The 27,710-nt window shown below is 41.7% G+C and overlaps 1 protein-coding gene across 8 annotated transcripts in view; it reads left to right on the forward strand.

Annotated features, from left to right (window-relative positions):
* Positions 1-26,932, forward strand: part of LOC134210806 (uncharacterized) — a 188,191-nt gene extending 161,259 nt beyond the window's left edge. For all 8 annotated transcript variants that reach the window (XM_062687094.1, XM_062687095.1, XM_062687097.1 and 5 more), the window contains 5 exons: positions 24,610-24,766; positions 24,835-25,001; positions 25,067-25,223; positions 25,285-25,451; positions 25,511-26,932. In XM_062687094.1, the coding sequence (XP_062543078.1) occupies positions 24,610-24,766; positions 24,835-25,001; positions 25,067-25,223; positions 25,285-25,451; positions 25,511-25,881 (1,019 nt within the window). In that variant the 3' untranslated portion in view covers positions 25,882-26,932. The remainder of the gene's footprint in view (positions 1-24,609; positions 24,767-24,834; positions 25,002-25,066; positions 25,224-25,284; positions 25,452-25,510) is intronic.
* The last annotated feature ends 778 nt before the right edge of the window (positions 26,933-27,710 follow it).

The raw sequence follows: 27,710 nt of genomic DNA on the forward strand, positions 1-27,710 counted from the left end.
CTAGAAGTTACGTAATACAGATAACCACGGGGGAGCAGTCACATTGTGGCATAAAGATTTAAATTATACAAATCCAATGCCAGGATTGTCGGATTCCATAAGCCTGTGGTATCCGGATATTGTCACTGGCTTTGGTGGTACTATCAGTGTACATCAGTCCATCAAAACCGGCCAAAACACAGTGCGCCATTACAAACGCGTTGTCCTTGGAGGCGATATAAATGCACATCATCAAATCTTGGGAAACGATTCCAATGATCGTGGGCGAATTTTCTGATCGTTTCACACAACGGGTCATGTACGTGCATATAATACCAATCGCGGTCCACACTTTAGCTTTTTATTTGCTGATCGGCGAAACCACAACAGCCGTGCGCCAGCAAAATAAAAACTGATATTTCAGAAGAAATGGCGTTTGTTACTGATTTTCGGTAAAAATATTTGCTGATTGTCAGCAATTTTGACAGAAATCTCGTAAAAAAAGATTGCTGAGGAGGCTGCAAGTGAATCTCAAAAGCGACCATTTTGCTGAGATCCCGGTAAAAAAAAAATAAGTGTGTAGGAAGGCATCTTCAATCGACATAACACTCTGTTAAGAAGACATCTATTTGAATGCGGAATGGGTGGTCTAAGATTTCGGTTTGGGTAGCCATCATAACGACTATAGAAACAAAAAATAGCAACCCAGAAGAAGCCAAAAGTGAAATACGTCTACAATAAGAAGCAAATAGGAGAAATAGCAAGGTTGAACTCACATGCAATAAATGTAGAGGATCTTTCTAAACAGGTTTAAAGAACTTCAAAGCCTATAAGAAAAAGGATAGGAGAGCCTAAAATGTAGTGGTCAAAAGAAGTCGACGAAGCGTGGCAATTCGACACAGGAAAATCTAATAGCTTTCAAAAAAAGGCAGCCGCCTTCCTAAGAGCAAAAAGAAGCGAGGTTAAGAAGGCAGACGAAATCACACCGTTCACAAGTTCCAAGGAACTATGGTTAAGAATAGGTAGGACGACGGGAAAAAGAACATTCAAACAAGAGAACAAGCTTTTTGACAACAAAGAATTTACAGAGGAAGTTTTAGATACCCACTTCGGCCAAACGACCTACAAGTAGACAATCCGTAGCTATGTGTTGTACAGAATCACATCATGGATAAGACAACATGGGATGGGATAGGATTCTTGCCAGTAAGAAGAATCAGATCAGCACAAGGCGAAGATAGGATCAGCTACGAAATTAATCGCTACAACCCAGCGTCACGTGCATAATACTTGACACAAACGATATGTGGATGAGAGTCGTCTAAAGGATGAACTAAAGGTTATACGAGTTGTTAGCTACTGAAACCGCAAGGATCAACTCTCCACAAGGAAAGCGACCAATCTCTTTGAATATCTACACTAACAAAACTCACGAATACAGCTGTACTTGAACTACTTCAAGATCATTTGGATAGTATAGATACTGAGCCAACTTGTTTTGGCTTCAGAAAATCTATCGACTACCAAGCATTGGCTTTACGGACGAACACCGTTCAACAAAACAAGAGGGAGAAATGGATAACAACGATGATTTGCGTTGACCTTAATAACCCATTCAACGCAGTGAATACACAACTTCTGGCGAATTGGGTTGCTTCGTTTCTACAGAACAGAGTCATCACTTTCCAAATGAGGGACAGGATACTGAAAAGAACAATCAATAATGGGCTGCCACAGGCAGCTTCTTTACTCGACTTTCATATACCTTTCATAAGGGAACTGTACCGGTTTTGGCCATGTTCCTAATTTGGCCAATTTTGAATAACTCCAAAAATAAAGCAATTCGGGAGGGTTTTATTAGTTCCAACAAGAGTATATCCTCAAGATTTAACGCGCTTTTAACTGATTGATTATTTTGAAAATATGCATTTTCAGGGTTGGCCAAAATAGGCACCTGTTGCCAAAACTGGTGCACTTCCCTATACTTTCATATACCTATATATATAATCCAGAAAAACAAAATCTATAACCTCTTGAACAGCAACAGAGAAAAAACATAAAAAATCAACGAGTGAAGATCGAAATGATCTCGGACGCATCGATATCTTGGAGTCACTTTTGATCGCGGCCGGATTCGAGTGCAATAGAGAACTCAGGAGAAAACTTATCGCATCGACTGGAATGGGTTAATGTTATATCTGGAATAAAAACCAAATTTATCCTACCGGTGGAGGAGATGCCTTCTCGATTCAATATGTTGAATTCGAATTAATGTGTAAATGCGTGCTTATTGCCTATTTCGCAGTAAAAAGATTTGTGCAATTCTAGTACGTTGCTTAAAAATTACTTACTGTGGGTTACCGTAGGTGCGCCACGGCTAAAATGATTAATGATTCAAGTGCATTTGTGTTTTGTCTGATTAAAAATAAAAATATAATCCAAACTGATTGATTTATTAAAAACAAAAACAATAGTGTCCAACTAGGAAATTTGTTATCGAATGAAAACCAGTTGCACTCGAATCTGTCAGCCTATAGATAGGTGGAATATATAGATGAAGCGAAGATAAACTCTCTGTCTCCAAACGAACTGTCAAACGTGTTCCAAAACGAGCATACCGATTTCAATGAAAACGTTAAGGGCCAGACTGTCATATGCACGGTGCACGTGCAAAAAATCGACTTAGCCATGCTTTCGCTCATCTATAGATCTCTACTATCTATAGTCAAGCTTCCACTATATGAAACGCGTTTAACAAAAAATATTTATGGGCTTACACATACACACTTTTGAGTGAAATTATACTTCTGTCAACTTTGTGTCGAGAAAGGCAAAAATGCTTCCCATCCACAAGTGATGAGCAGAATAAGTATGAAGCACCAGTAAGGAGCAAGGCGGAATACGGTGTAATACAAACAATGCTAGTCAAACTAATCGGAAGAATTAGCAGTCACGAACAATCAATGTCTGAGGAAAGTAACTGGATGCACTGTCAATAACACTGTTGAACGCCTTACCGGGAGACAACGCCAGTGAAGCATTCGACAGGAGTTCGATACAAAAGAGCAATAACCCGATACATGGAGGAAAATAATATCTTGGGAAGGCGCTTCTTGAGCTTACTGTACATACGTACAATATACATACATGGCAAAATTTTACCTAAAACGTAGAGAAATTTTTGACAATATTATGGTCAGTATGAGCTTCCATGCGTCATGTTTAGTTTATATTGAACCGAATATGGAGCACGTTATGACAGCAAAACATCATCCCAATAAGGCTCAAACAAATAGCGTTGTTCTTGCTGAACGGAAAGTACAAGGGAGACCGAGGATTTAGAGGATCTACACTAGGGTGGCTCAAATTAGTATGGAAAAACTTTTTTTCAATTTTTTGATGGGCCGCCCTCTTATTTGGTTCTATTTGAAGCCCGCAATTGTTTTTTTGAGCAAATTTCGTCTTTTACCTTTGAAAAGAAATAAATTCGCCCCTACAACACTCCAGTAAAATGCTAATATCTTTGCCTAATAATGCTCTAATCTTCTCGCGGTTTTCAGCATAACATTCTGTATTTTATTTTACAAGAACTGAAAGTATTATGGTTCTTGATCGTAAATTGTGCCGTCCAACTGCAAATCACTGTTTTGGGATGCTTTCGCAACATTTTTCCATATAAACTCCAACGAGTTTAGCACCGCCCAAACGTTGACCGATTTGGCTGAAATGTTGTTCAGAACATCAGGCATCAAATAAACCGAATAAAAGGCGGCCCATCAATGCACTGAAAAGTGCTTTTGAGCCACCAATCTACACGGACGCATCGGAGATCGAAGCAATCTGTGGCACAACCTGTAAAATTTTCCGGTCATGTTTTGTCATTTTATGAAAACTGAAATAAGTGATTTTATTTTAATAAGTATCATCTCAAGAATAAATGCAATTCTCAATCGACGATTTGGACGTATAGGAAACATGCATAAGCTTTATAATATAGTGAAAAAGTTTTCCAATGGTCCAAACGATGCGGTCTCTCGCAATATGTGAATAAGTGCATTTGATGAATCCGAATAAACGAGCTTCAGTGTTGTGGATATAAAATCACTGGATTATTCATTATTGCGAAAGTTTGTTGCTGCTGATAATTGTCTTGTCTGACTTAAAATCACAAAAATGGAGATCGACGCGCAACAATTTGCTGACTAGTGCTACCCAAGAAGTGTTCGCCCAGCAACCGAATTCATCCACGCTAACCTCCATCGAGATCAACAACGCGTCGCTCAGACCGGGCATTATGCTGGAAACCTAAAGGTATACCCTATGAGACAACATTCGCCGTATGAGGGAACCGATGATTGTACGTTTGTCTCGAAAGAAGGACGACTGCCGACCAAGAACTATTAAACGGTGCGGAAGATCCTATACGGTACTGGTAGTATGTGTAACTAACTATTTGGTAAGTTCGTTCCTTTTCCATTCATAATTATAAACTAAAAAATATGTACGAACGAATACCGTTTGTTCCATGGAAATAATGTACGAAACAAACGAGGATATTTATGGATATGTTATTTATATGGATAAATCTTAAAGCACAGTGTTTCGGGAACTGAAACAGCATCTAGTTAATATTTGAAAGGTTCATTTAATTGGTCAAGCCAAAATTCTGGATTTCTGGTGACGCTATAGATGTATTATATTGCACAACGCTTATAGGTATATGTACTGAAATAGGAGCCATAGTGCGTAGCTAAATGATTGACAGTCCACCATGGAATAAAAAACTGTATTAGTTAACTCATAAGGGAACCATGGATTATAAAAGCAGATATTTTCTGTAAGCGATGCAAACTGTGTCAATGATAGAGGCTTGTTTCAGCCGTTTACCTCATTTATTCATCCACTTAGAATCCATTTGTTGATCAAATCATTATCATATCAGGGGAAGGGAATTTAATTTTTTGCTCTTTTTCGTTTCAAAGAGCGAGCAGTGCGCTTAAACCTAGGTTATTAGCCAGGGCAAGGCATACCTTCGCCCCATCCGAGGAAAATCATCGAGCGATAATGGAGTGACATAAATTTCTTTAGCAAAGTCACTCCCCAACGTATTTCCACAAATTTATATCATTTGCTTATAATGATACTCCAAACCACATACCCTACCACTATCCAATTCTTGACATCTAGTGAGGGCGTCGGTGAGTCGCTGGCCTCGTTAAGTAGATGTCAATTATCATTTCTTCCTTTCCTAGTAACGGAGAAGATGGCGGCCGGCAATGATAGCTTTCATGTTTTATCATTTTGGATCTCTAATTGATTTCCATTGAATCCCAAATGGAAAACCATAGCTTGGGGTAAGAAAGGTAAAGAATATACATGACAACTATCAGTATGCAACCACGAAATACCCGTACAACGCAACGCAACGCAACCCTAATCTACACGGACGCATCGAAAGAGAAATCTACATGCGCGGTCGGTATCGGTAAGAACCTTCTTCAAACTGCGAGAGGGAACCAGCATCAAGTGCCGAACTTACAGCGATAAGGATAGCCATGTCATTCATACAGGAGCAAAGGATACAAGATGTGGTGGTATTTACTGATTCGAAATCATCCTGCTTAATGTTGGATACAGTACGGCAGCGGTTCTCAATCTTTTTCTTAGGAGATACCCCTTCGAATTTTGATTTTTCGAGTTACCCCTACTTTTCCCGTAATACAAAAGCGTAACTAATAAGATAATGAAAACGAGCCCGAAAAACAAGCGGTCCCAAAAGGTTGTCTGAAATTTTCATTATTCCGTGAAACTTTTCAATTCAAATTAAGTTTATACATCAGCTCTACAAGACTTTGAAGATACGAGACTTTGAGGCTCTGAGCCTCCTTGAATGGATGCTTCCGCGAGCCTTTGAAGAGGCTTTCTAAGAAGGCCTCTAAGAAGGTGGCCTCTGAGCATCTGGAATAGACGCTTCTCAAACCCTTGAAAGAGCCTGAGCCTTTTGAAGGGAGACTTCCAAGCCTGTTAAAAGGAGGCTTATGAGCTTTTGAAAGGACGGTTTCTAGTTCCATGGTGATAAGACGCTTCAGCCCTTTGTGGAGGCTTGAGTTCTAGAAACTAGGGCTTCCGATACCTTGAAAAAAGGTTCGATCGTCTTCGAAAGGATCGATCGAAAGAAGGCTTCCTGACCCTCTTGAAAGGGAGGCTTCGGAGCGTCTGAAAGGACGCATTTCAGACTCTTAAAGGATGCTTCAGGCACTTGAAAGGATGTTTTGCCCTGAACAAGGTCCCTGAGCATCATATAAAAAGGCTTCGCAGCCTTTAGAAAGGATGCTTCAAGCCTTTTGAAAGAGGCTTCCAGGCTCTTTGGCACGTTGCTTCGAAGCTCTTGAAAGGAGGCTAGACGAGCTATCTAAGGGATGCTTCCTAGCACACAGCCTCTTGCAACGAAGCTACTGAGCCTTTCAGAACAAAGGCCATCATATCTCTCAAAGGCTCCTCGAATCTTGTAGAATCTAGATTTAAGTTCAGAAGCATGTTTTTAACATATTATTCAACATTTTATCTCAATCAGGCAGGATATTTAAAATCCGATCACGAAATAAACCAATTTGTGCCAGACAGGAGAGAAAAATATCACAAAAAAACTGTAGACATATATGTAATCAGTTTTATGTGTTGATACTATTTTGGTACATTCCAGTTTATCCAAAATATTTGTGAGTTCAGTTCTTAGAGTTCAGTGGTGTTGGTTTGTTTCGATTTGGCCGTACGATCGCGCGATTTGCCGAAATTTTTGAGATTTGACGCGGCCGGATAAAGTTAATTAGTTCAGTGCGTGTTGGCTCCTTGTTTCGACGGCCGAACGATCGCGCGATTTGTCGAAATTTCGTGATTTGAATTCGCGCCGGTAGTAAAGTTAATTAGTTCAGTGCCTGATGGTTTTGTTTCGACGCCGAACGATCTGCGCGATTTGCCGAAATTTGTGATTTGCATTCTGCGCGAGTAAAGTAATTAGTTCAGTGCGTTGCTTGTTTCGACGGCCGAACGATCGCGCGATTTGCCGAAATTTTGTGTTTTGCATTGCGCGGCCGGTAGTAAAGTTAGTTCAGTGCGTGTTGGCTCTTGTTTCGAGTCATGGATCGACCGGTCGTCGTTTAGCTTTTTGCTTTGTGGTGAGTAAAAATCAGAAAGTGAAAGTTTGTTTCTTGTCCGATCGTGTCTCCAGTCAGCGGATCAGCCGGTCGTCAGTTTAGTTTTGCTTGTGCGGTAAGGCAAAACGATCGGCCGGTCGCGTAATTTTGCTCTGATTGCTGCGGGTGAGTAAATGAATCGAAAGGAAAGTTTGTTTCTTGTCCGGTCGTGTCTCCAGTCAGCGGATCGGCTCGGTCGTCGGTTTAGTTTTGCTTTGTGCGGAAGGCAAAACGATCGGCCGTCGCCGCTAATTTTGCTCTGATTTGCGCGGGTGAGTAAAATGAATCAGAAAGTGAAAGTTTGTTTTTGTCCGGTCAAGTCCAGTCAGCGGATCGACCGGTCGTCAAAGTTTAGTTTCGCTTTGTGCGAGTGAGTAAATAAATAAGAAAGGAAAGTTTGTTTTATCCGATCGTGTTTCTCCAGTAAGCGGATCGGCGGTCGTCGAAGTTTAGTTTTGCTTTGTGCGGAAGGCAAAACGATCGGCCGGTCGTCGTAATTTAATAAATCAAAAAGTGAAAATTTCAGACAGCGAGAGTGTTATTTCATCCCATAGATCGCATCACTTCCGAAGTGAATCCAGATAAATTATCCTTGTAACTAAAACGATATCCCATCCCAAGACAATCGTGAGATGCAGAGGTGTTTCGGTCTCTAGTAGCAACGAGAGTCGGACCAATAATCCTTCCCTTCCTATATGACCGTAAGGACGTGGCCGGCGCTGTTATTGACTTTAGATATTTGAGCTCCTGAAACGTGTACATTGAGAATGGGTAGCTAGTCCCAAGCCCCATTTATTGTGTTTTCTGCCATCGCAAGTTCTAGTCAATCACGGAGTAGCAACTACGAATTGTGCGGTCATAATGCTCATGCTCATGCTCATTATTCAACATTTTGTCTCAATCAGGCAGATTACATTGATAACGCTATCTTGCAAAACAGATTTATTTTGCAGTCAACATTACGCGACCGTATCCGTATCCTCACATTATGAGAATCAAATCTGATGTTTGTAAACAAAACACATATTACTGTTTTTTTTTGTCCCACAGCCCTTAACGACAATCCTCGCAGAACCAAACTTGCATTTCAAAGGCATACCATTCAAAACGGAAGCCACGCAAACTGTCATTTTATTATTCGAGCTTGATGCGTCGCAACATGTATTTTAAACTTTCATACGATTCGTAGGGAAGAAAAAATATTGAAAACTTTGCACCGTTTTCCTCAAACCCCAAATGACAGTTGTGTGTGCTCTTGTTCGAATGGAGTTCTGTTTCGAACGTAAGTGCAATAGTTTTGGATTCCGTGAGGACTGTCCTAATAGATTATGCTTGGCTGAAAGACGCGGCTACAAAGACCATTGCTGAGGGTGGTTGGCACACCCGGCCGGTCTAGGTAATTTTCGATTTTGAAATTAGAACTTTAGCCTCATGATAAACGAATACAAAATGGTAATTGGCTATGCATAATGAACACTAAGTTGTAAGGCAGCAATGTCCCATGTAATGCCAATAAAGAAATAGGAAAATTATCAAACTCTATCATTAGTTTTTTGAATTATAATACCCAGCCAACACAAAGCCGCATATGTTAGCGGATAAGTATATATTTAGTGGAGGCGATATAAGTGCATTCCTCCACTTGTGCACTTTTTTATGGTATACGATTTTGTGTTTTCTGGGACATCCGCCATTACGCGTTTAGTCCGAGGTACCCTCTGGGTCAGCAAAGGTACCCTCAGTGGTACATGTACCACAGGTTGAGAACCGCTGCAGTACGGGAAATCAAAGCTGGTCCTTCTCTAATCGTCGAGATTCTCAACATCAGGAGATAGGAAAACATCCTTTCAGTGGATACCAAGTCATGTTTCTATTGAAGGAAACGAAGTCGCCGATGCATCGCCAAGTTAGGCCTGGAGAATGACACACGTGTTCAATAACAAGCTTTTGTGAAGGATGCTTCCTTCGGTCTAAATCCCGAAAGACGAACAAGGTACCAAGAATATTCGGTGAAAAGGAAACAATTTCATTTCGTGGTACTTGAACAAGGACTTACCTGGTCGGAAGTTAGAGTTTTAAACAGGTTGATGAAGGACATGATTTTTCCAAATTTTATTTGCGAATGAAAATACTGATTTCGACTAATGTGAAATGTGGGGTTCCGGAAATCGCTGATCACTCATAATGCTTTGCCCACAACTAGAATACTAAGATCCAAATTCGATTTCGAGTTACTATTTTATAGTTTACATGAGTTACTAAAATTAAAAATATTGAGTTTCACAAAGAAAAAGAAACCAAAAGGACGTAACGAACATCAAAGCCGTCAACTGCAAAACATGCCGTGCTATCAATATGGTCATAGTCACCGGACCACAAACAGTCATTATGGACGGTTTCGATTAGGGAGAAAAAGAAGAAGAAGAAGAAAGAATTGAACTGGGGTGCACGTTTTTTATCTGCTATATCAGTATACAATACAATGTAGACCACATTGAGGAAAAAATATTGTATGTATTTCGATATTATCATCAAAGGCCAGCTTTGCTGTTACGAAGACAAACTTAATCATAAATCAGGGACAATGTTTCAAACCATACACTGAATCAAAATCAGAAAAATAAGGCGGCACCATGCAAACTAACACAACCAAACACAATATTACAAACAAACTTATATAAATAGGCGTACTGGCGTACAAAATCCTGCCGCGCAGCCTGTTAACAGACTGAGACCACTTGAGGAGTTTCATCGGCGAATACCAGGCAGGTTGTGTGGGCCGATCAACGACGGATCAGATGTTTAGCCTGCGGATAATCCATGATAAATTCCGGGAGTACAGTGAAGTGTTAAGAGAATTGAGCTGTGGCAGATAATGTCTAAACATGGTTTTCTGGCGAAACTGATTAGACTGGTGCGTGCAACGCTGGATGGTTCGAAATCAAGTATTCGGATTGCAGACGAAGTGTCAACCTCGTTTGTGACCTTAGACGGATTGAAGCAGGGTGATGTACTTTAGAATTTATTGTTCAACATTGCACTCGAGGGCGCTATCAGGAGATCTGGCGTGCAGAGGAACGGCCTTATCATCACACGGTCGATAAGCTCCTGGGTTTGCGGAGACATCGACCTTATTGGAATCGATCGCAGAGCATGCAGTAGTGGTGGCTATTGTCTTCTACGGATTGCGTAACCTGTGCCATGCATGAAACATGGACGTTGAAAAAGAAGCGGACGAAGAGACTTTCGGTTTTGAGCGAAAAGTGCTGGTACTATACTCGGAGGGAAACTAGAAAATGGTGTGTGGCGCAGACGCATGAATCATGAGCTGTATCAAGTATACAAAGAGGAAATATTGTGAATCTTATAAAATACGGCAGACTCCAGTGAGCTGGTCACTTAGTGCGAATTGGAAGAAAGAATAGCGAAACGATATTCAACACAGAGAACCAGGTAGAGGCCGGCGACTTCGCTGGCTGCACGCGGTGGAATCGGACCTGCGGACCCTAAACGTTCGGGGAAACTGTAGGAACATCGGCCAAGACCGACGATTATGGAGCTCTACAATACGCCAGGCATATGTATCGACGCTGTAGTCAACACAGCCCTAGCTGCTACTGATACCATCCATGCGAGTAAATTTTTGCTGTCTCCCTCCGACGCGCTTCTGATTCAGCTGGCGAAGGCAACTTTCTCCTGTCGCCAAGGATTATAATTTGCACTTTGAACAAAATTTGTCTCAGCAAATTTTCCTTTATAAAATGGTGATTCTGAAAAACGATTTATTTTCATAATGTGTATTCAATCCCCAATCAAAAAGAACACACAATTTGTACGTATATCAACTCCATTTAGCATCATATGTTTGCATCATATACGATTTTGTCGCACTGGTCACTAACTGCAACAAACCAGAGCCAGAACCAAGGAGAAATTTTATCTGGATGCGGCACTTTTATAATTTGGCAGAAACACTACAATGCAGAACACCGTCATTGGGCTGGGACTGCTACGACGCCGTTGTACTGTCACTTCCATGTCCGATCTCGTGTCCATTCACCGTAGATTCCGATAGAATGAGCGCAGCAAACGTTATACAGTTAAGCAAATGATTAACCGTCTAGACGAGTAGATATTAATCACCATATTCGCTGCAGATACGTATCGACATTAATCAGCGTATTGACTCGCTAAGTCCGTAACGTATATCATTCTGATGTCCGTGTGGAAATGTATGAAGGGATTGATATAATATATAAATCCCAAATCCATCGAAAGATAAAGGTTCTATTACGTTCAAAACTACATGATTTTGTGACGTTCCTAAATTTAATTCTGATTTGAACCCAGTACCTTCAAGAGTTCCAACGTTAAAATTAAAACTTCCATACAAAAAGTGTTACGAGAGAGGGAGGGGTCTAAGAATGACAAATTTGCCTTAGTAACTTTGGACGCCCTAGCAAAAGTACCAACATCCGAATTTTCATCTCTTCACGACTATTCAGATCTCTCAGAATTTTCACATAGCTTTTGCTAACACTGTGAAATCGACCATAATTGATGAACAAAACCGTGGCTACTTAAAAGTGAGTAACCACGGTTTTTTCATCAATTTGGGTCGATTCGTCAACAGTGTGAGAGGAAGAGTATGAAAAATCTGGATAGATCTGGGGTAGCGTGGAACGTGAAATCTGTGCGTTTTACGCAGCGAAACATGATGTGTTTCAGTGAAGAACATCAACAACTGCAGGTGTTCATCAACAAATGTCTGCATTAATAATTTGTGCCTGGTGGCCTCACAACTGGATCTCAAGCAACGAGTTCCATTGTTGTTGTCACCAGAGGCCGTTAGCGACTGAAACACCTTACGTTGGGGCGGAAACGAAGTCTATAAACATGCATTAGACTGGAACCCAGCTGGTCATCGCGGCAGGGCAGACTCAGAGGATCTAGAAGACGCAGCCTCATTAAAAAAACCCAGAATAATCCTACCTCGGTGATGGTGTCTTCTCGTGTACATAATATAAAACAAGAAAACACACAAGAGTAACAAGAAAGTCATAAGAGAGGTCAAAATCAGTCTTGCAAAATGCCGTTACCATCACCAGATGATCAGATATGAAAACAAAAACCACCACGCTTTTAAACGATGTTCTTTACTGACAATCACTGCAAGCGCATCGTGACACGTATTGTCGATGCAGACGAAATCAAGAACATGTATGAACTTGTCTCACCAACGTCGCTCGACTGAAACGTCGCTGGTTCACCTTTTCAGTAGGCTCCAGCGACGCAGGCAACCATCAATGCGTCGCTGCAGCACAAACTGGAAAGCGCTCGCTGGTTGAGCGACACGATGGTCCAGCGACGTTCCAGCGATGACTGCATAGAAAAGAAGCGATACCGTGAGTACCTTCGGTAAGCGTGACACCCAGATTGACAACCACACGTTGAGAGCAAAGAGCATCAGGTCGGTCAGCTGTCAAAAGTGCAGGTGAGCACCGTTATTGATTGATTTTGTTGTCGTTTGATTGACTGACGTCGTTTTTAATTGATACATTGGATAAATCAATAGTTAAATTTGAGAGTTAAATGAGACGTGTTTTCATGACGCCCGATTTTTCAAAATAATTCAAATCCGCCAAAATATTTTTTTTATTTTACGCTGAAACAAAATGAGCAAATAAACTAAAATCAAGCAAAATCTTCAAATTTCAACGACTTTCAAAAGTTAGATCAAGTTCTGAGAGCAAATATCAAACCTTACCATATTGGAAAACTGGTCAAAGCTTCGCAATGCTATGCTTCGTCAACGCTTCAACAATGGACCAGTAGTTAATCCTCATGGAACCTTGGAAGATGATCACGACAAATAAGTGAGAAGAATCTAATTTATTATTTTATCAAAATTCAAAATGAAAAAAGCTGCAATAAAATATGAATCGTTATTATAAGTCTGCTGATACGTGGAGCAAGCAAGAGATCAAGTACTCAAGCTCAAAACGAACGACATATACTTTCGGTCGGCCTCTTTTTACCCTAATATAACCCTGGGAAGCGATGCTGAAAAGTGTATCCGGAAATTACCTCAAAACCCTCAGAAGTACCTGGATAGTGGCGATAGTGAACAGGATACTGAACATAGAAAATAGGGATGTTGTTTGATACGTTTCAGCAGTCTATATCGGCTGGTAGTCTATTTATTGACTATATGTCATTGAGATTCACGAAGGCACGTATGCAGAAATAGTGAGGTGAGTTTGAACGGTAGAACGATAGTAGTTCAAGATCTGGAAACAGGTGAGTATTACTTTATTCTTAACATTATTTTTGATGACGGAAATTTTAACTTGTTTCGTGATGGACTACCCGTATTATCCTCTCATCGCAGTCACACACATACACATACAGACATCACCTCAATTCTTTGAACTGAGTCGATTGGGATATATAACACTATGGGTCTCCGAGCCTTCTATCAAGAGTTCTGTTCTGGAGCAATGCTATAGCCTTTACATATACTTAGTATAGAGCTTGCTGACGTTTTATCTTTCTTTGTACGCAAGATGGATAGATTTAGTTTCATCGGGAAACGCTTCGGAAGCATTTCCCGATGAAAACAAATCCTATCCTCTCCGTGCGCGTGCAAGAGAAAGATGATTAACGTCAGCAAACCTTATACGATGTTCCGTTCGTCTCAGCAGCGATGCCCAATATTGACGCAGCGTCGACTTTAAGAAGACAGGCGACCCGCTAAATGCCGGTCGAACGAGAGCGAGCGAGCGGAAAATTTGAACGAAGTACAATGTGTATAAGATCTCGAAGAGTGTAGAGCTTTCAAAAATAAAGCAGAATTAAGTGTTACGTTAATTAATCGAACCGGTCTTTATTAATACAATCCACTTCCGAAGATCCATCCATCCAAGGGAATCGAATCAGGCACATCCGTGTCATTCCAAAGTTTACGACGATTGCCTCCACCAAGTCTTATGGTCCATTGTTACGGAACATAAATTGTCCAGTCGAACCGGATCGAATCCAGCCATCGAGAGGTACCAACGAAGGACCTGGCACCATCCACGAGAGGTCTCCAGTAACACGGAGGGCCAAATCCATCCCGAAAGAACACGTTACACATCTTGAATCCGGAAATCATCTTTTCTACTGTTTTTACACTACCCATTCGGTGGTTCAACAAATGACGCCATTTTGAAAATTCAAACAAGACGAACGTGGTTCGAAAAGTGACGCCATTTTGAAAATTCAAACAAGACAAATCAAGAGCGTGCTTGCTCAAAGTGGTACAGTTGCGTCGGCGTTAGTGTTAATCAGAACAGTGTTTTCCGTCGCGATTATAGTGGTGAAATAGCTTTGAACATTTCCGGAGCGAGTAACCTAAGAGTCTGGATACTAATCCACGCGAGTGCCTGACAAAGAGTTTGAACATTTCCGTAAGTGGCTGAGAGTGTCGAATAATACATTCATCGCGGGCTACGTTGCCGTTTAAAAGAGTAGTTGAAGACTATATCGAAAATGCCGTTGAACATTCTCCGGTGAAGCAAGGCAAGGAGAGCAGGTACAAGAAAAGCGGCAAGAGGAGCAATCGCAAAACGTACCGATATTGAATCAATCGCAATTGCCTCCTCCTCCAGGGCAAGGCTCAAGATCTGTTTCGTCCGGTTCATTTCAGGATTCACTTGGAAGAGGGAGTGACACCGGAAACGATGCAGAAATTGAGAGGATTGTTCCGCCAAAGAAGCACGCCGAGCAAAAGCTTGTGCGGATTCAACTCACCTTGCGAGACCAGAGAAATTTGAAGTTGGCCCAGCTGCAATGCACGAAGGAAAAACTAGTGGCGATCTATACCGAGTTCAGCACCTCATAGCGAAATCATGGCATTAATTCCTGACGAAGCCTGATGAGCAGGACGAAATATAGTAGCTTGGATCGTCACAGTGAATTGTCCAACCGTGTCCAGGAAATGAAAATTATTCTACTCCGAGAACCCACGAACTATTCCATTCCTCAACCACAAGTCATCATCCAGCAGCAACCGCTAAAAGCCAATACGCGAACCAATTCTAATTGGCCCAAATTCAGGCGATTTTCCAGGACTTGATGGCGCATGATCGAGGCGCAAAACTATACCACCTGGATAAGCGCTGATTGTATCCGCTTCAGGCATACGATGAGAAGATAATCAACGAAGGTAATTATCAGGCTTGGAAAGTCTAACGGATCGGTACGAAAACGCGTGATTGTCGAATCGCATATACGAGGATTGCTAAATCTAAAGAGAATGTCAAGGACAAAGAACTGGAAAACCTGCTGAGCGAAGCAACCGGTCACGTTGAAAGTCTACGGTTCCAGAAACAGAGCTGATTGGGATTTCTGAACACATCGTAGTGTACCCATCGTAACTGCTCGGACGATCTAACGCGAATGGCTTGGGAGCGCACGCAGAGAGAAGAGCTCCGAAATACGATCAAACCATTTTCTTCCTCAAGACGAACTGCCAAATCTAGGAACAGTGTGAATCATCACGAGCTCTATCTCAGCCAACAATTCCCAAGACAAAAGCCATGTCAAGCATTAGCAAGATGCCACCGCTAAAACAAATGCAGCCACCACAAGCTCCAGTACCCATCAAGCGTCGTGTCAAATCTGTGGTGGTGGACATTTCAACTTCATGTGAAACGTTCTACCAACTGCCACACAACGGGCAGAAAAGGTACGAGAACTGTTTATAACTGCTCTCGCAAGGGTCATCAGTCGAGAGAATGTACGTCGAGCAAAACGTGTCAACGATGCAGCAAAAGACACCCCCCTCCACGAAGAAACGGACGAAACAACAGCCATGAGGGCAAAACAAATGTCGCTTGCCCACAGCCACCGAATCGTCAATCAAGAAGCTGCCATTCAACCTCCTGTTCGGTGGTGGATCAATCCGTATCCACTACTTGCTCAAGTAACCATGTTAGCATCGAAGACCGTTCTTACTGCTCACTGCAGTCGTCCAGGTATAGACAAGCATAACCGACCACATTCGTGTGAGTTTTACTTGACAGTGGGTCTCAAGAAATTTCGTTACTGAGGAAATGGCAAACCGCCTTGAGTTCCTAAGATGCAAGCTACGTCCAATCACAGGAATCAACGCTTTGAGAGTAGCCCAGATAAAGTCTTCATTAAATTTCGATCAGCTACGGAGGTTTTCAAGCAAAATTGAGTGCCTGGTTACTCCAAAGTGACTGGTATTATTCCAAACGTAAGGATCGATTTGATTCATGGAAACTTCCAGAAGGCATCCAGCTCGCCGATCCACGTTTTTCCATCCAGAAAGGTCGACATGCTTATCGGAGGAGAGCTTTTCTTCGATATTTTGAAGCCTGACCACTTTAGCCTTGGTAAGAATCTTTCAACTACGTGACACTCATCTAGGATGGGGTACCTGCGTGATAAACAGAGCGTACATTTCAATGCGGCACCAAATGCCAACGTTGCGTCAATCAACACCATTGAGAAATGATCAACAATTCTGGAATATGGAGGAAGTACCGATGTGTTCCTTTCACCCGAACAACCGTCTTGTGAAGCACATTTTATGTCAACATACGAGCGCAATGAAACCGGCAGGTTCGTGGTGAGATTACCCTTCAAGGACAACGTAGATCTGCTAGATAATTGTCGTTCTCTGGCAAAAACGATTTCTGATGCTGGAGAAACGCTTAGAACGCAACTGAGCCAAAGCAATCATACTGCGAATTCTATCAAACAATATGAGGAACTTGGCCACCGTCAAATCAAGGAGGCTGACGATCCACCGAATTTGAGCACCTACTACCTTCCACACATGCTGTTCCTACGACCATCGAGCTCAACCACCAAGTGTCGTGTGGTATTCGACGCTGGCCAAATCGGAGACGTCTAAATTGTCGCCTCGAAGTGCTACAGGTCGGTCCGGTGTGCAAAACGGATATTTTCCATTACGCTGCGATGTCGACTTTTATGGTTTTTCAGCGGACGTAGAAAAATGTACAAGATGGCTTATGCCAGGAACCGCTTTTCGTTGCTTCTGGAGAGCTGATCCTTCCATTATCTCACGGCTTTCCAGCAGCAATTCCGGATTTGTGAATAACTCATGTATGACCAAATTTAGTCGTATGAGTATAATAGACTGATTTAAACATGTGTGTTGCTCGGGTTGAGTTGAATACGGTTATTACGGTACCGCGTGCGCGCATCACAACGAGGTGTTTGGTACAGCTAGCTAAGGATGATGGCGCTGATTTTCCTATCGTGCATTCCGAGTGAGAGATTTTACGTCGATGATGCCCTGTCTGGTGCCAACTATAGAAGAAGCATCGAGGTCATACATCAACTAAAATTTCTTCTTGCTCGAGGTGGATTTCACATCCACAAATGGTGTTCAAACTGAACGAATTCCTCGAACACATACCACCAGCCGATCGTGAAAGGAGGGTTCCATTAACCGAATATGGACCGAACGAGGTGATAAAGGTGCTTGGTTTATTGTGGGATCCTAACGTCGACGTCTTTTGATTGCTAATCCACCTAGCAGTTGTATTCCGAAAGATAAGCCAGCCACAAGACGAGAAATTTATTCTGAGGTGGCAAAGATTCGACCCACTTGGGCTTTTCCCGCCGGTTATCGTATTGCCAAGCTATTGGTACAATAGCTGTGGAGAACGTCAGCAGGATGGGATGATCCAATCGACAAAACATGTCAAGAAAAATGGTCTGTTCTTCAAGTGTCGCCAGAACTTCAACTTATCAAGGTTCCACGATGTGTTGCATTTCCTGATAGTGTCGCTTATGAATCGTCGGCTTCGCTGATGCATCAAATGTGGCTTATGGTGCGTGCATCTATTTGCGAAGCATTTTCGTTGATGGTTCTGCACGATTGCGTCTTTTATGCAGCAAATCAAAGGTCGCTCCATTGCACGATCTTTCCATTCCACGGAAGGAACTTTGTGCTGCCATTCTATTGACGCAATTAATCGTTCAAGTGATTCCTGCGCTCCAGATGCCTTTTCGAAGAGTTGTCCTTGGTCGACAGTACAATCGTTTTGGCATAACTCAATAAGTCATTGGATCAGTTTCAAACGTTCGTGAGGAATTGGCTTGCGGTTACACAAACAGAAATCAAACAGAGCATCAATGGAATTATATTTGTTCGGCCAACAATCCTGCCGACATCGTTTCAAAAGGGCAGCTGCCGGAGGACTGAAAAAAACATCCTTTGGTGGAATGTCCATTCTGGAGGAGTACATACGAGGTCGACGAAGTTGAAGAAATTCCGAGAACATCTTCCTGAGCTTAAAGCTCATGTTGAACGCCTGAAAGTAGCTGCGACCCTTTTCCATTCTTCCTGCATCAGTTCGTTTAGGAAAATCCAACGTATCATGGGATATGTGAGGTTTATCAGCAACTGCCGGGTATCCGGACATCGAATCCGTGAACAAATTCCTCACTATCGTAGAACATCGTCAAGCATCAGAAGCAATCGTGAAGGTGATCCAGCGTTTGCATTTGGCGATGAAATTCAACGAGTGGTTTCAAACAAACATGTAGCGTCTTGAACCTGAGTCCAGTGTATGAAAACGGCTTACCGAGTTGAGGGCGCTTGATCGTCTAAATTGCCGTTTGCATCGAAGCATCAACTCATTATTCCCTGACAAAGATCCTGTAATAAAGAAAATGATTAGTGCGTTGCATAGAACATCTCCACGTTGGACAAGCTGGTTTAATCAGTGTTATTCGCCAAAGATACTGGCTCCTGAACGCGAAATCTACTGTGCGACAAGTCACTCGTTCCTGTGTCAAATGTTTTCGTGTTAATCCCGTTGAAATCAAATCAATCCCGTTGGAATCTACCGTCGTCAAGAGTCGTGCCATCACCACCTTTCGCAGTGACTGGGTGGATTATGCAGGTCCGTTCCGTGAGACAAGGTTCACATCGTCCGATGCTGATGAAATCGTATGTTGCGGTTTATGTATGTATGGCGACGAAGGCTGTGCATTTGGAAATTATGGATTTATCAACTGATGCCTTCCTGGCGTCATTAAGAAGATTTGTTAGCAGTAGAGGAATGGCGCAAATACATTCGGACAATGCTACTAATTTTCACGGAGCGGAGAATGAACTACGCGTTAACCAGCAATTCCAAGACCAACAAGTGGTGAAGAAAATCCACAGTTTTGCCAAGTTCGGAAATCCAGTGGCATCATTCCACTCGGACGCACCAGAGTTCGGTGGTCTCTGGAAGCAGCAGTTAAGGCGACGAAATTCCACCGAAGCGCATAGTAGGCAATGTAAAGCTCACGTTTGAAGAAATGGCGACATTCTGTAGGAGAAGCTATTTTGAACTCGTCCATTGTTTAGTTTGTCCAGTGATTCATCAGACCACAGGTATACACCAGCTCATTACTTGATAGGTCGACCCTGAATGCTCCAGCCGAGCATCCTTGGAAGAATCTAAGGTCAACGACTTGATAGATGGCAGCATCTGCAACTAATGCGTGAGCATTTCTGGCGAGTGGTCTAGGGACTACCTCAATACTCTTCAGCCACGGAAGAAAACCAATGTAACAACAAATCTGCGGCCTGGAATGGTAATCCTCTCCACGATAAGAACCAACCACCGCTCAGTTGGAAACTGGGCAGAATCAGCTGTACCCAGGTGATGACGGCTTAGTCCGAGCTCTGACGTATTCCAATGGAGCAACCTACCGCCGGCCCATCAACAAGGTTTCAGTTCTTCCTATCGAGGACAACATCGTCTTTTCTTCTGTGCCTAGTTCTGTTGATAATGATGTACAACGGGGAGAATGTTCCGTTCGTCACAGCAGCGATGCCCAATATTGACGCGTCGACTTTAGAAGACAGCGACCCGAATGCTATCATAAGCCGGCGGCGAACGAGAGCGTGCGAGCGGAAAATTTGGAACGAAGGTACAGTCGCGTATAAGAATCTCAAGAGTGTAGAGTGTTTCAAAAATAAAGCAGAATTAAGTGTTAATGTGTTAATTAATTCGAACCTCTTTATTAATACAGTCCACTTCCGAAGATCCATCCATCCAAGGGAATCGTAATCCAAGGACACATCCGTGGCATTCCAAAGTTTACGACGATTACCCTCCACCAAGTCTTATGGTCCATTGTTACGGAACATACGAGAAAGGCAAAAATAAGAGAAGTCGATCAAAATCTAACTTGGCGACAGGTTAAGGCTTGACATCGTCCAGAATGGAGATCTTTCAAGTTAACCCTTTGCACTCAGGGTGTACACGACACATAAGTTTAAGATGAAAACTGATTGGGTGGATAGGGCATATAGAGAGAATGTCTGGCAATATTCCAGAAACGGTGCACGATATAGTGATCCAACTAAAGTATAGAATAAAGACGCACAGCTAGCAAGATGGATTGGCAGAGCCAAGATAAATTGGCTTTAGTTTGATAATGAATAGACAAGTGAACAATTGTAATCAACGGCAGCTGTATTTTTCATTTTAAATTAACTTAACCTTAGACAGGATTTGGTATTGAATTAACATAAAAGAAACTGAAAGGAAAAATCTTTGTCCACAGTGATGCTGATCGAATAAAATAAAAAGCCCAAATAACATACAATATAGGAATACAACGAAAACCGCACACAACAGAGAGAAACGTTTCTGCCTGCTAAACACTCGTCACTGTCAGAACAAATAATAATAACTTAACGATTTCTGCAATTCCAAAACATCTTTACATTGCCAAATATACGGATGAAGAATTTGGCTGGAGCTGTCCTTCCGGCTGGCTTGGTTGTTGGTTTACGAACGGAGTGTTGTCATTGATTTGCGGAAAGCGCAAAACGAATGAGAGAGATCATTACCCTAGAGGAGATACTATCTACTTCCGGTTGTCGCTCGTCTATTTACTTTATTTGTTTCTGATTTGATCGTTTAGCAAAGGTTACGATACGGTCTCTAGCTCTAGTCGCGCGTGTCACGGTTGATGGTAAGTTCTTCTCCTGAGTTCCATGTACGGTAGGACGACTTAAGATTAATATTTCGCATCTTTTGTTTTCATCAGTACAATATGTCTAATAAAATGCATGGTTTCATTTTTTACAAGTTTCTGTTTTTTTTGTTGTCTCGTATTATTTTTACAATTTTGTATAACTATCTACAATGAAAATTTCTACTAGAAATATTACGTTTTAGCTTACTAACAAAAGGTGAGTTTTCGGTGCTCTCTATTGAACAATATTTCGTTTGAAGGTTGAGTGCTTGAACCATGTGATTTTCCTGATACAAATATCTCTGTCCAAAATTTTTGTTTTAATTAAGAAATAATCTTTTCTCCATTTTATACAAATTTCGCCATTACAAATTACTCAAAGACAATCTTTCTTCTAAAGTAACTTATCAATTAAAAAATGTCTTGCGACAGTTTAATCTGTCAAAGAGCTGGAGTGGAGTAAAAAAATAACAAGGATGTTAACATGGCATCGCTCTAATTCTGCTTGGGATGCTGAACCGGCGGCGGAGTGTTTGAAGCACTGTAACAGGAAAGCCATAGACGACAAAGCCCAGCGCAGTTGCGATGCATCCGTACATCAGAACGTTGAGCTCTGTGGCGGAAGCGATTCTTCCGCAGCTCCAGTACGTCCTGCTCGTCGTACATGTCACCCGGTAAATGCTTGGGAATCGCTTGCGGAAGTACACGATGGCCGGCAATTTGGTGACTCCCCACTTGCGAGCATATCGAGGATCTCCCATTTTGACCATGGAATGTCCAGGTTGTCGGTTTCGGTCGATCAGCTGCCTCTCTAGCACGGCGTCGCTCTCGGCGTGGTCTTCTTCGACTGCAAAATCATCGAGATTGAGTGGCACTAAATTATCAAGTACAAAAACTTACAGAAGTAGACGGCTAAAATTCATTCTCATCCAAAAGTTTGTCTAACATTTTCCTATTGACCTCTTCAATCTCGTCTTATTTCGAACACATCCTGTGATGTCAACCAGTTCCTTGTTGATGGTCGTGCATATCTCCGTCGATATAAACGGAATTTGTTTCCAAAAAGCAAACAAATTAAAAGATTTTCACACAAACAATTCACTGCAATCCATAATACCTGTAGTACACCAACGATGGAATAGTGGTAATTCCTGTACAGAGAGCGTTCAAACTGGCGAATTAACAAATCGATACCGTACAGATCAACTTCACCGTCAATCATCTCCAGCTCTTCCAGGATTCTTCACATTCCTGAGAGTCCTCGTCATCTACCCCAAACATATCATAATTTAGTACGTGTGACAATTAACTGTTAGGTGTAATCAGCTTACAGTAGAACACGCAAAGCAGGAGACTGCTCCATCAATCTGTCCAGCATACGTTCGTTGACTTCTTCAATTTCGTCAGCCAACTCGCGGTTATCGTCGCGATGAGCACCCGCATGACTGTTCGCTCTGCAGACTCTCCTCGTACAGCAGTGGATTACCGTTTCTGTAGAATATAAAACATCAACATATTGAACGATTTAACAGCAACCCGAAAACCTTTGAACCAACTGGTACACCAGCGGGGAAAGTCTTGATCGAGAGCGCTTCGCCAGGCGATCCGAATCTGACCATGTGGATACCGAACACGTCCAGTTCGTCGTCGATGACCTCCAGTCCTCGAGAATCTGGTCACAAATGTTGCAGTTCATCTTGTCTGGAAGAGGAAGTGAAAAACGGAAGATGGGAACAGCAATTTAAAGTCGAACGCTGTGAGGAGAGAAGCGCTTGGATAGCGGCAAATACAACAATGCAACAGTTCAGTTAATTGCGGCTTTCGGCTGTGCCTTAGCATGCAGAGGTTTTTTTATGCAAAGACATGGCCATTCTAGCGATGGATGACCCGTGTTTTTGGTGATGTTTTATGGGCGGAAGCAGACGTATTCTGTTGCAATGAATAGAAATTAGGTGTTTTTATTTGGGAAAGTTAGCTATTGCAAGATCACATCGAAATCTACCTGTACCCAAAACTAGTCTCATTCTAGAACTTCTGGAGTGTAACATCGATAACAGAATGATGTAGCAAAACCTGTGGTCAGGGTTGACGAAACGTGAATTCTCTCAGGAATTCGTGGGAATGAGAGTCTGGACAAAACTCATTAGAACTAAAATGTATGATTCTTTAGGTACCCAAAATATAATCCCATCTACAACACATGGTCCAGATTATCACCTTTTTTACAGATGGAACTCACTTCTATTCATCAATCTGATAATTCCTCCTCGCTCCAAATCTTGCTAACTACCTAATGAAGTACTGAATGTTTATCAACAAGTTGGTTTTCGGCTGATCTCTTCTTCCAAATTCAAGAGATCCTGGGTCGGGAATTGTATATTCACCTTTGGTACCGTCAACTGGGGGGAAAAATGAGGTGAAGATGATCATTTGATGTGTCAGTCAAAAGTGCCAATTTTTTTTATGAAACGGTAGTCATCAATATTCTCCGTTCATGTAATGTTACCGCTAGGTAGAAATCCGAGTTTTTCGATTATAATCATGAAAATGTATTTTGTGGAAGAAAGAGAGAGATAGTCATAAATGACGCTATTTTTGTTTCAAATATTGACTTCTTAGACTTCTTTACGTAGTTAATTCAACATTCATACAAATAACCTAGTGTATTTTGACTACTAGGTCATAATGGTTTTGGTAGAGCTGTCTTGATCAACTTCACCCCAAACCAGATTATTAAAAAAATGTGTGATAATTTAATTTATTTTAATAAATGCGAACGCATTTCAGAAAACTAAAGTTGTTGATTATTGCAACGTATAGCAGTACATGTTTTGAAAATATTTGTTTCGATTTTAAATGTAAACACACATTGTTATTGCATGTTTTGTCTTAAAAATGATCATCTTCCCCCCAGTTGACGGTACCTAAAGAATCATACATTTTGTTCTAATGGTAGTGTTGTCGCTGCCTCTCGATTAACCCATACGGACTTACGAGAGGAGATTCACGTTTCAGTCAACCCTTGTCCACAGCTCTTGCTACATCATTCTGTTATCGACGTTACACTCCAGAAATTCTAGTACAGGTATATTTGGATGTGATCTTGCAATAGCTAACTTTCCCAAATAAAAACACCTAATTTCTATTCATTGCAACAGAATGCACGTCTGCTTTCGCCCATGAAACATCACCAAAAACACGGGTCATCCATCGCTAGAATGGCACTTGTCTTTTGCATAAAAAAAAACCTCTGCATGCTAAGGCACAGCCGCAAAGCCGCTCGATTAACTGAACTGTTGCACCGTTGTTGTGGCCGCACCCGCGTATCCAAGCGCCTTTTCCTCACCAAGCGTTCGACTTCAAATTGACTGTTCCCCATCTTTCCGTTTTGTCCCACTTCCTCTTCCAGACAAGATGAACTGCAACATTTGTGACCAGATTCTCGAGGGACTGGAGGTCATCGACGACGAACTGGACGTGTTCGGTATCCACATGGTCAAGATTCAGGATCCACAGCTGGCGAAGCGCTACTCGATCAAGACTTTCCCCGCGCTGGTGTACTTCAGGTTGGTTCGAAGCAGTTTTCGGGTTGCTGTTCAATCGGTTTAATATGTTGATGTTTTATATTCTACAGAAACGGTAATCCACTGCTGTACGAGGGAGATCTGCAGAGCGAACAGTCGGTACTGGAGTGGCTCATCGACGACGATAACCGCGAGTTGGCTGACGAAATTGAAGAAGTCAACGAACGTATGCTGGACAGATTGATGGAGCAGTCTCCACTGCTTTGCGTGTTCTACTGTAAGTTGATTACACCTAACAGATTTAATTGTCTCACGTACTAAATTATGATATGTTTGGGGTAGATGACGAGGACTGTCAGGAATGTGAAGACATCCTGGAAGAGCTGGAGATGATTGACGGTGAAGTTGATCTGTACGGTATCGATTTTGTTAAGGTCGCCAGTTTGAACGCTGCTCATAAGTACGGAATTACCACCATTCCATCGTTGGTGTACTACAGGTATTATGGACATTGCGGCGAATTCTTTGTGTGAAAATCCTTCAATTTGTTTGCTTTTTAGGAAACAAATCCCGATGTTATACGACGGAGATATGCACGACCATCAACGCGTAATGAACTGGTTGACATCACAGGATGTGTTCGAAATAAAGAACGAGATTGAAGAGGTCAATAGGAAAATGTTGAACAAACTTTTGGATGAGAATGAATTTTTAGCCGTCTACTTCTGTAAGTTTTTTTTGTACTTGATAATTTGTAGTGCCACTCAATCTCTGATGATTTTGCAGTCGAAGAAGACCACGCCGAGAGCGACGCCGTGCTAGAGAGGCTCGAGCTGATCGACACCGAAACCGACAACCTGGACATTCCCATGGTCAAAATGGGAGATCCTCGATATGCTCGCAAGTGGGGAGTCACCAAATTGCCGGCCATCGTGTACTTCCGCAAGCGATTCCCAAGCATTTACCGAGGTGACATGTACGACGAGCAGGACGTACTGGAGTGGCTGCGGAAGAATCGCTTCCGCCAACCAGAGCTCAACGTTCTGATGTACGGATGCATCGCAACTGCGCTGGGCTTTGTCGTCTATACGGCTTTCCTGTTACAGTGCTTCAAACCAACACCTCCGCCGCCGGTTCAGCATCCCAAGCAGAATTAGAGCAATGCCATGTTAACATCCTTGTTATTTTTTACTCCACTCCAGCTCTTTGACAGATTGAACTGTCGCAAGACATTTTTTAATTGATAAGTTACTTTAGAAGAAAGATTGTCTTTGAGTAATTTGTAATGGCGAAATTTGTATAAAACGGAGAAAAGATTATTTCTCAATTATAACAAAAAATTTGGACAGAGCTATTTGTATCAGGAAAATCACATGGTTCAAGCACTCAACCTTCAAACGAAATATTGTTCAATAGAGAGCACCGAAAACTCACCTTTTGTTAGTAGCTAAAACGTAATATTTCTAGTAGAAATTTTCACATTGTAGATAGTTATACAAAAATTGTAAAAATAATACGAGACAACAAAAAAACAGAAACTTGTAAAAAAATGAAACCATGCATTTTTATTAGACATATTGTACTGATGTAAAAACAAAAGATGCGAAATATTAATTTTAAGTCGTCCTACCGTACATGGAACTCGCCAGGAGAAGAACTTACCATCAACCGTGACACGCGCGCACTAGAGCTAGAGCCGTATCGTAACCTTTTGCTAAACGATCAAATCGAAACAAATAAAGTAAATAGACGAGCGACAACCGGAAGTAGATAGTATCTCCCTCTAGGGTAATGTAGTCTCTCTCTCAGTCCCCAGTTTTGCGCTTTCCGCAAATCAATGACAACACTCCGTTCGTAAACCAACAACCAAGCCAGCCGGAGAGAACAGCTCCAGCCAAATTCTTCATCCGTATATTTGGCAACGTGTAAATATGATGTTTTGGAATTGCAGAAATCGTTAAGTTATTATTATTTGTTCTGACAGTGACCGAGTGTTTAGCAGGCAGAAACGTTTTCTCTCTGTTGTGTGCGGTTTTCGTTGTATTCCTATATTGTATGTTATTTGGGCTTTTTATTTTATTCGATCAGCATCACTGTGGACAAAGATTTTTCCTTTCAGTTTCTTTTATGTTAATTCAATACCAAATCCTGTCTAAGGTTAAGTTAATTTAAAATGAAAAATACAGCTGCCGTTGATTAACCATTGTGTCCATTGTCTATTCATTATCAAACTAAAGCCGAATTTATCTTGACTCTAAGCCAATCCATCTTGCTAGCTGTGCGTCTTTCATTCTATAGCTTTAGTTGGATCACTATATCGTGCACTGTTTTACTGGAATATTGCCAGAAATTCTCTCTATATGCCCTATCCACCCAATCGATTTTCATACTTAAACATATGTGTCGTGTACACCCTGAGTGCAAAGGGTTAACTTGAAAGATCTCCATTCTGGACTATGTCAAGCCTTAACCTGTCGCTGAGTTAGATTTTGATCGACTTCTCTTATTTTTGCCTTTCTCGTATACTAAGTATACGTAAAGGCTATAGCATTGCTCCAGAACAGAACTCTTGATAGAAGGCTCGGAGACCCATAGTGTTATATATATACCAATCGACTCAGCTCAAAGAATTGAGGTGATGTCTGTATGTATGTATGTGTGTGCATGTGTACAAAAAATGTACACACTTTTTGGCACTTTGCATTATCCGATTTACTCGCAACAAGTTGCATTCGACGCGGAATCCTTCCTTATTTTTCGCTATTGAAAATCTCAATCGGCCATTGCGTTCCGGAGTTATTAGAAAAATATTGATTTTTTCCACATTTTTCCCAAGAGTCCCTCTCTTGGAAAAAGAATTTCAAATCCGAGAAAAAAAATCCAGAACTACGGCAAACGCAAATAAATGTGAATTGATGGAAATAACTGAATCTTTCCCTAAAGTGCAATTTTGACCTCTCTCATGAGCATTTCTTGTTACTCTTAT

The sequence above is a fragment of the Armigeres subalbatus genome, chromosome 2, assembly GCF_024139115.2.
Source record: "Armigeres subalbatus isolate Guangzhou_Male chromosome 2, GZ_Asu_2, whole genome shotgun sequence".
Lineage (NCBI taxonomy): Eukaryota > Metazoa > Arthropoda > Insecta > Diptera > Culicidae > Armigeres > Armigeres subalbatus.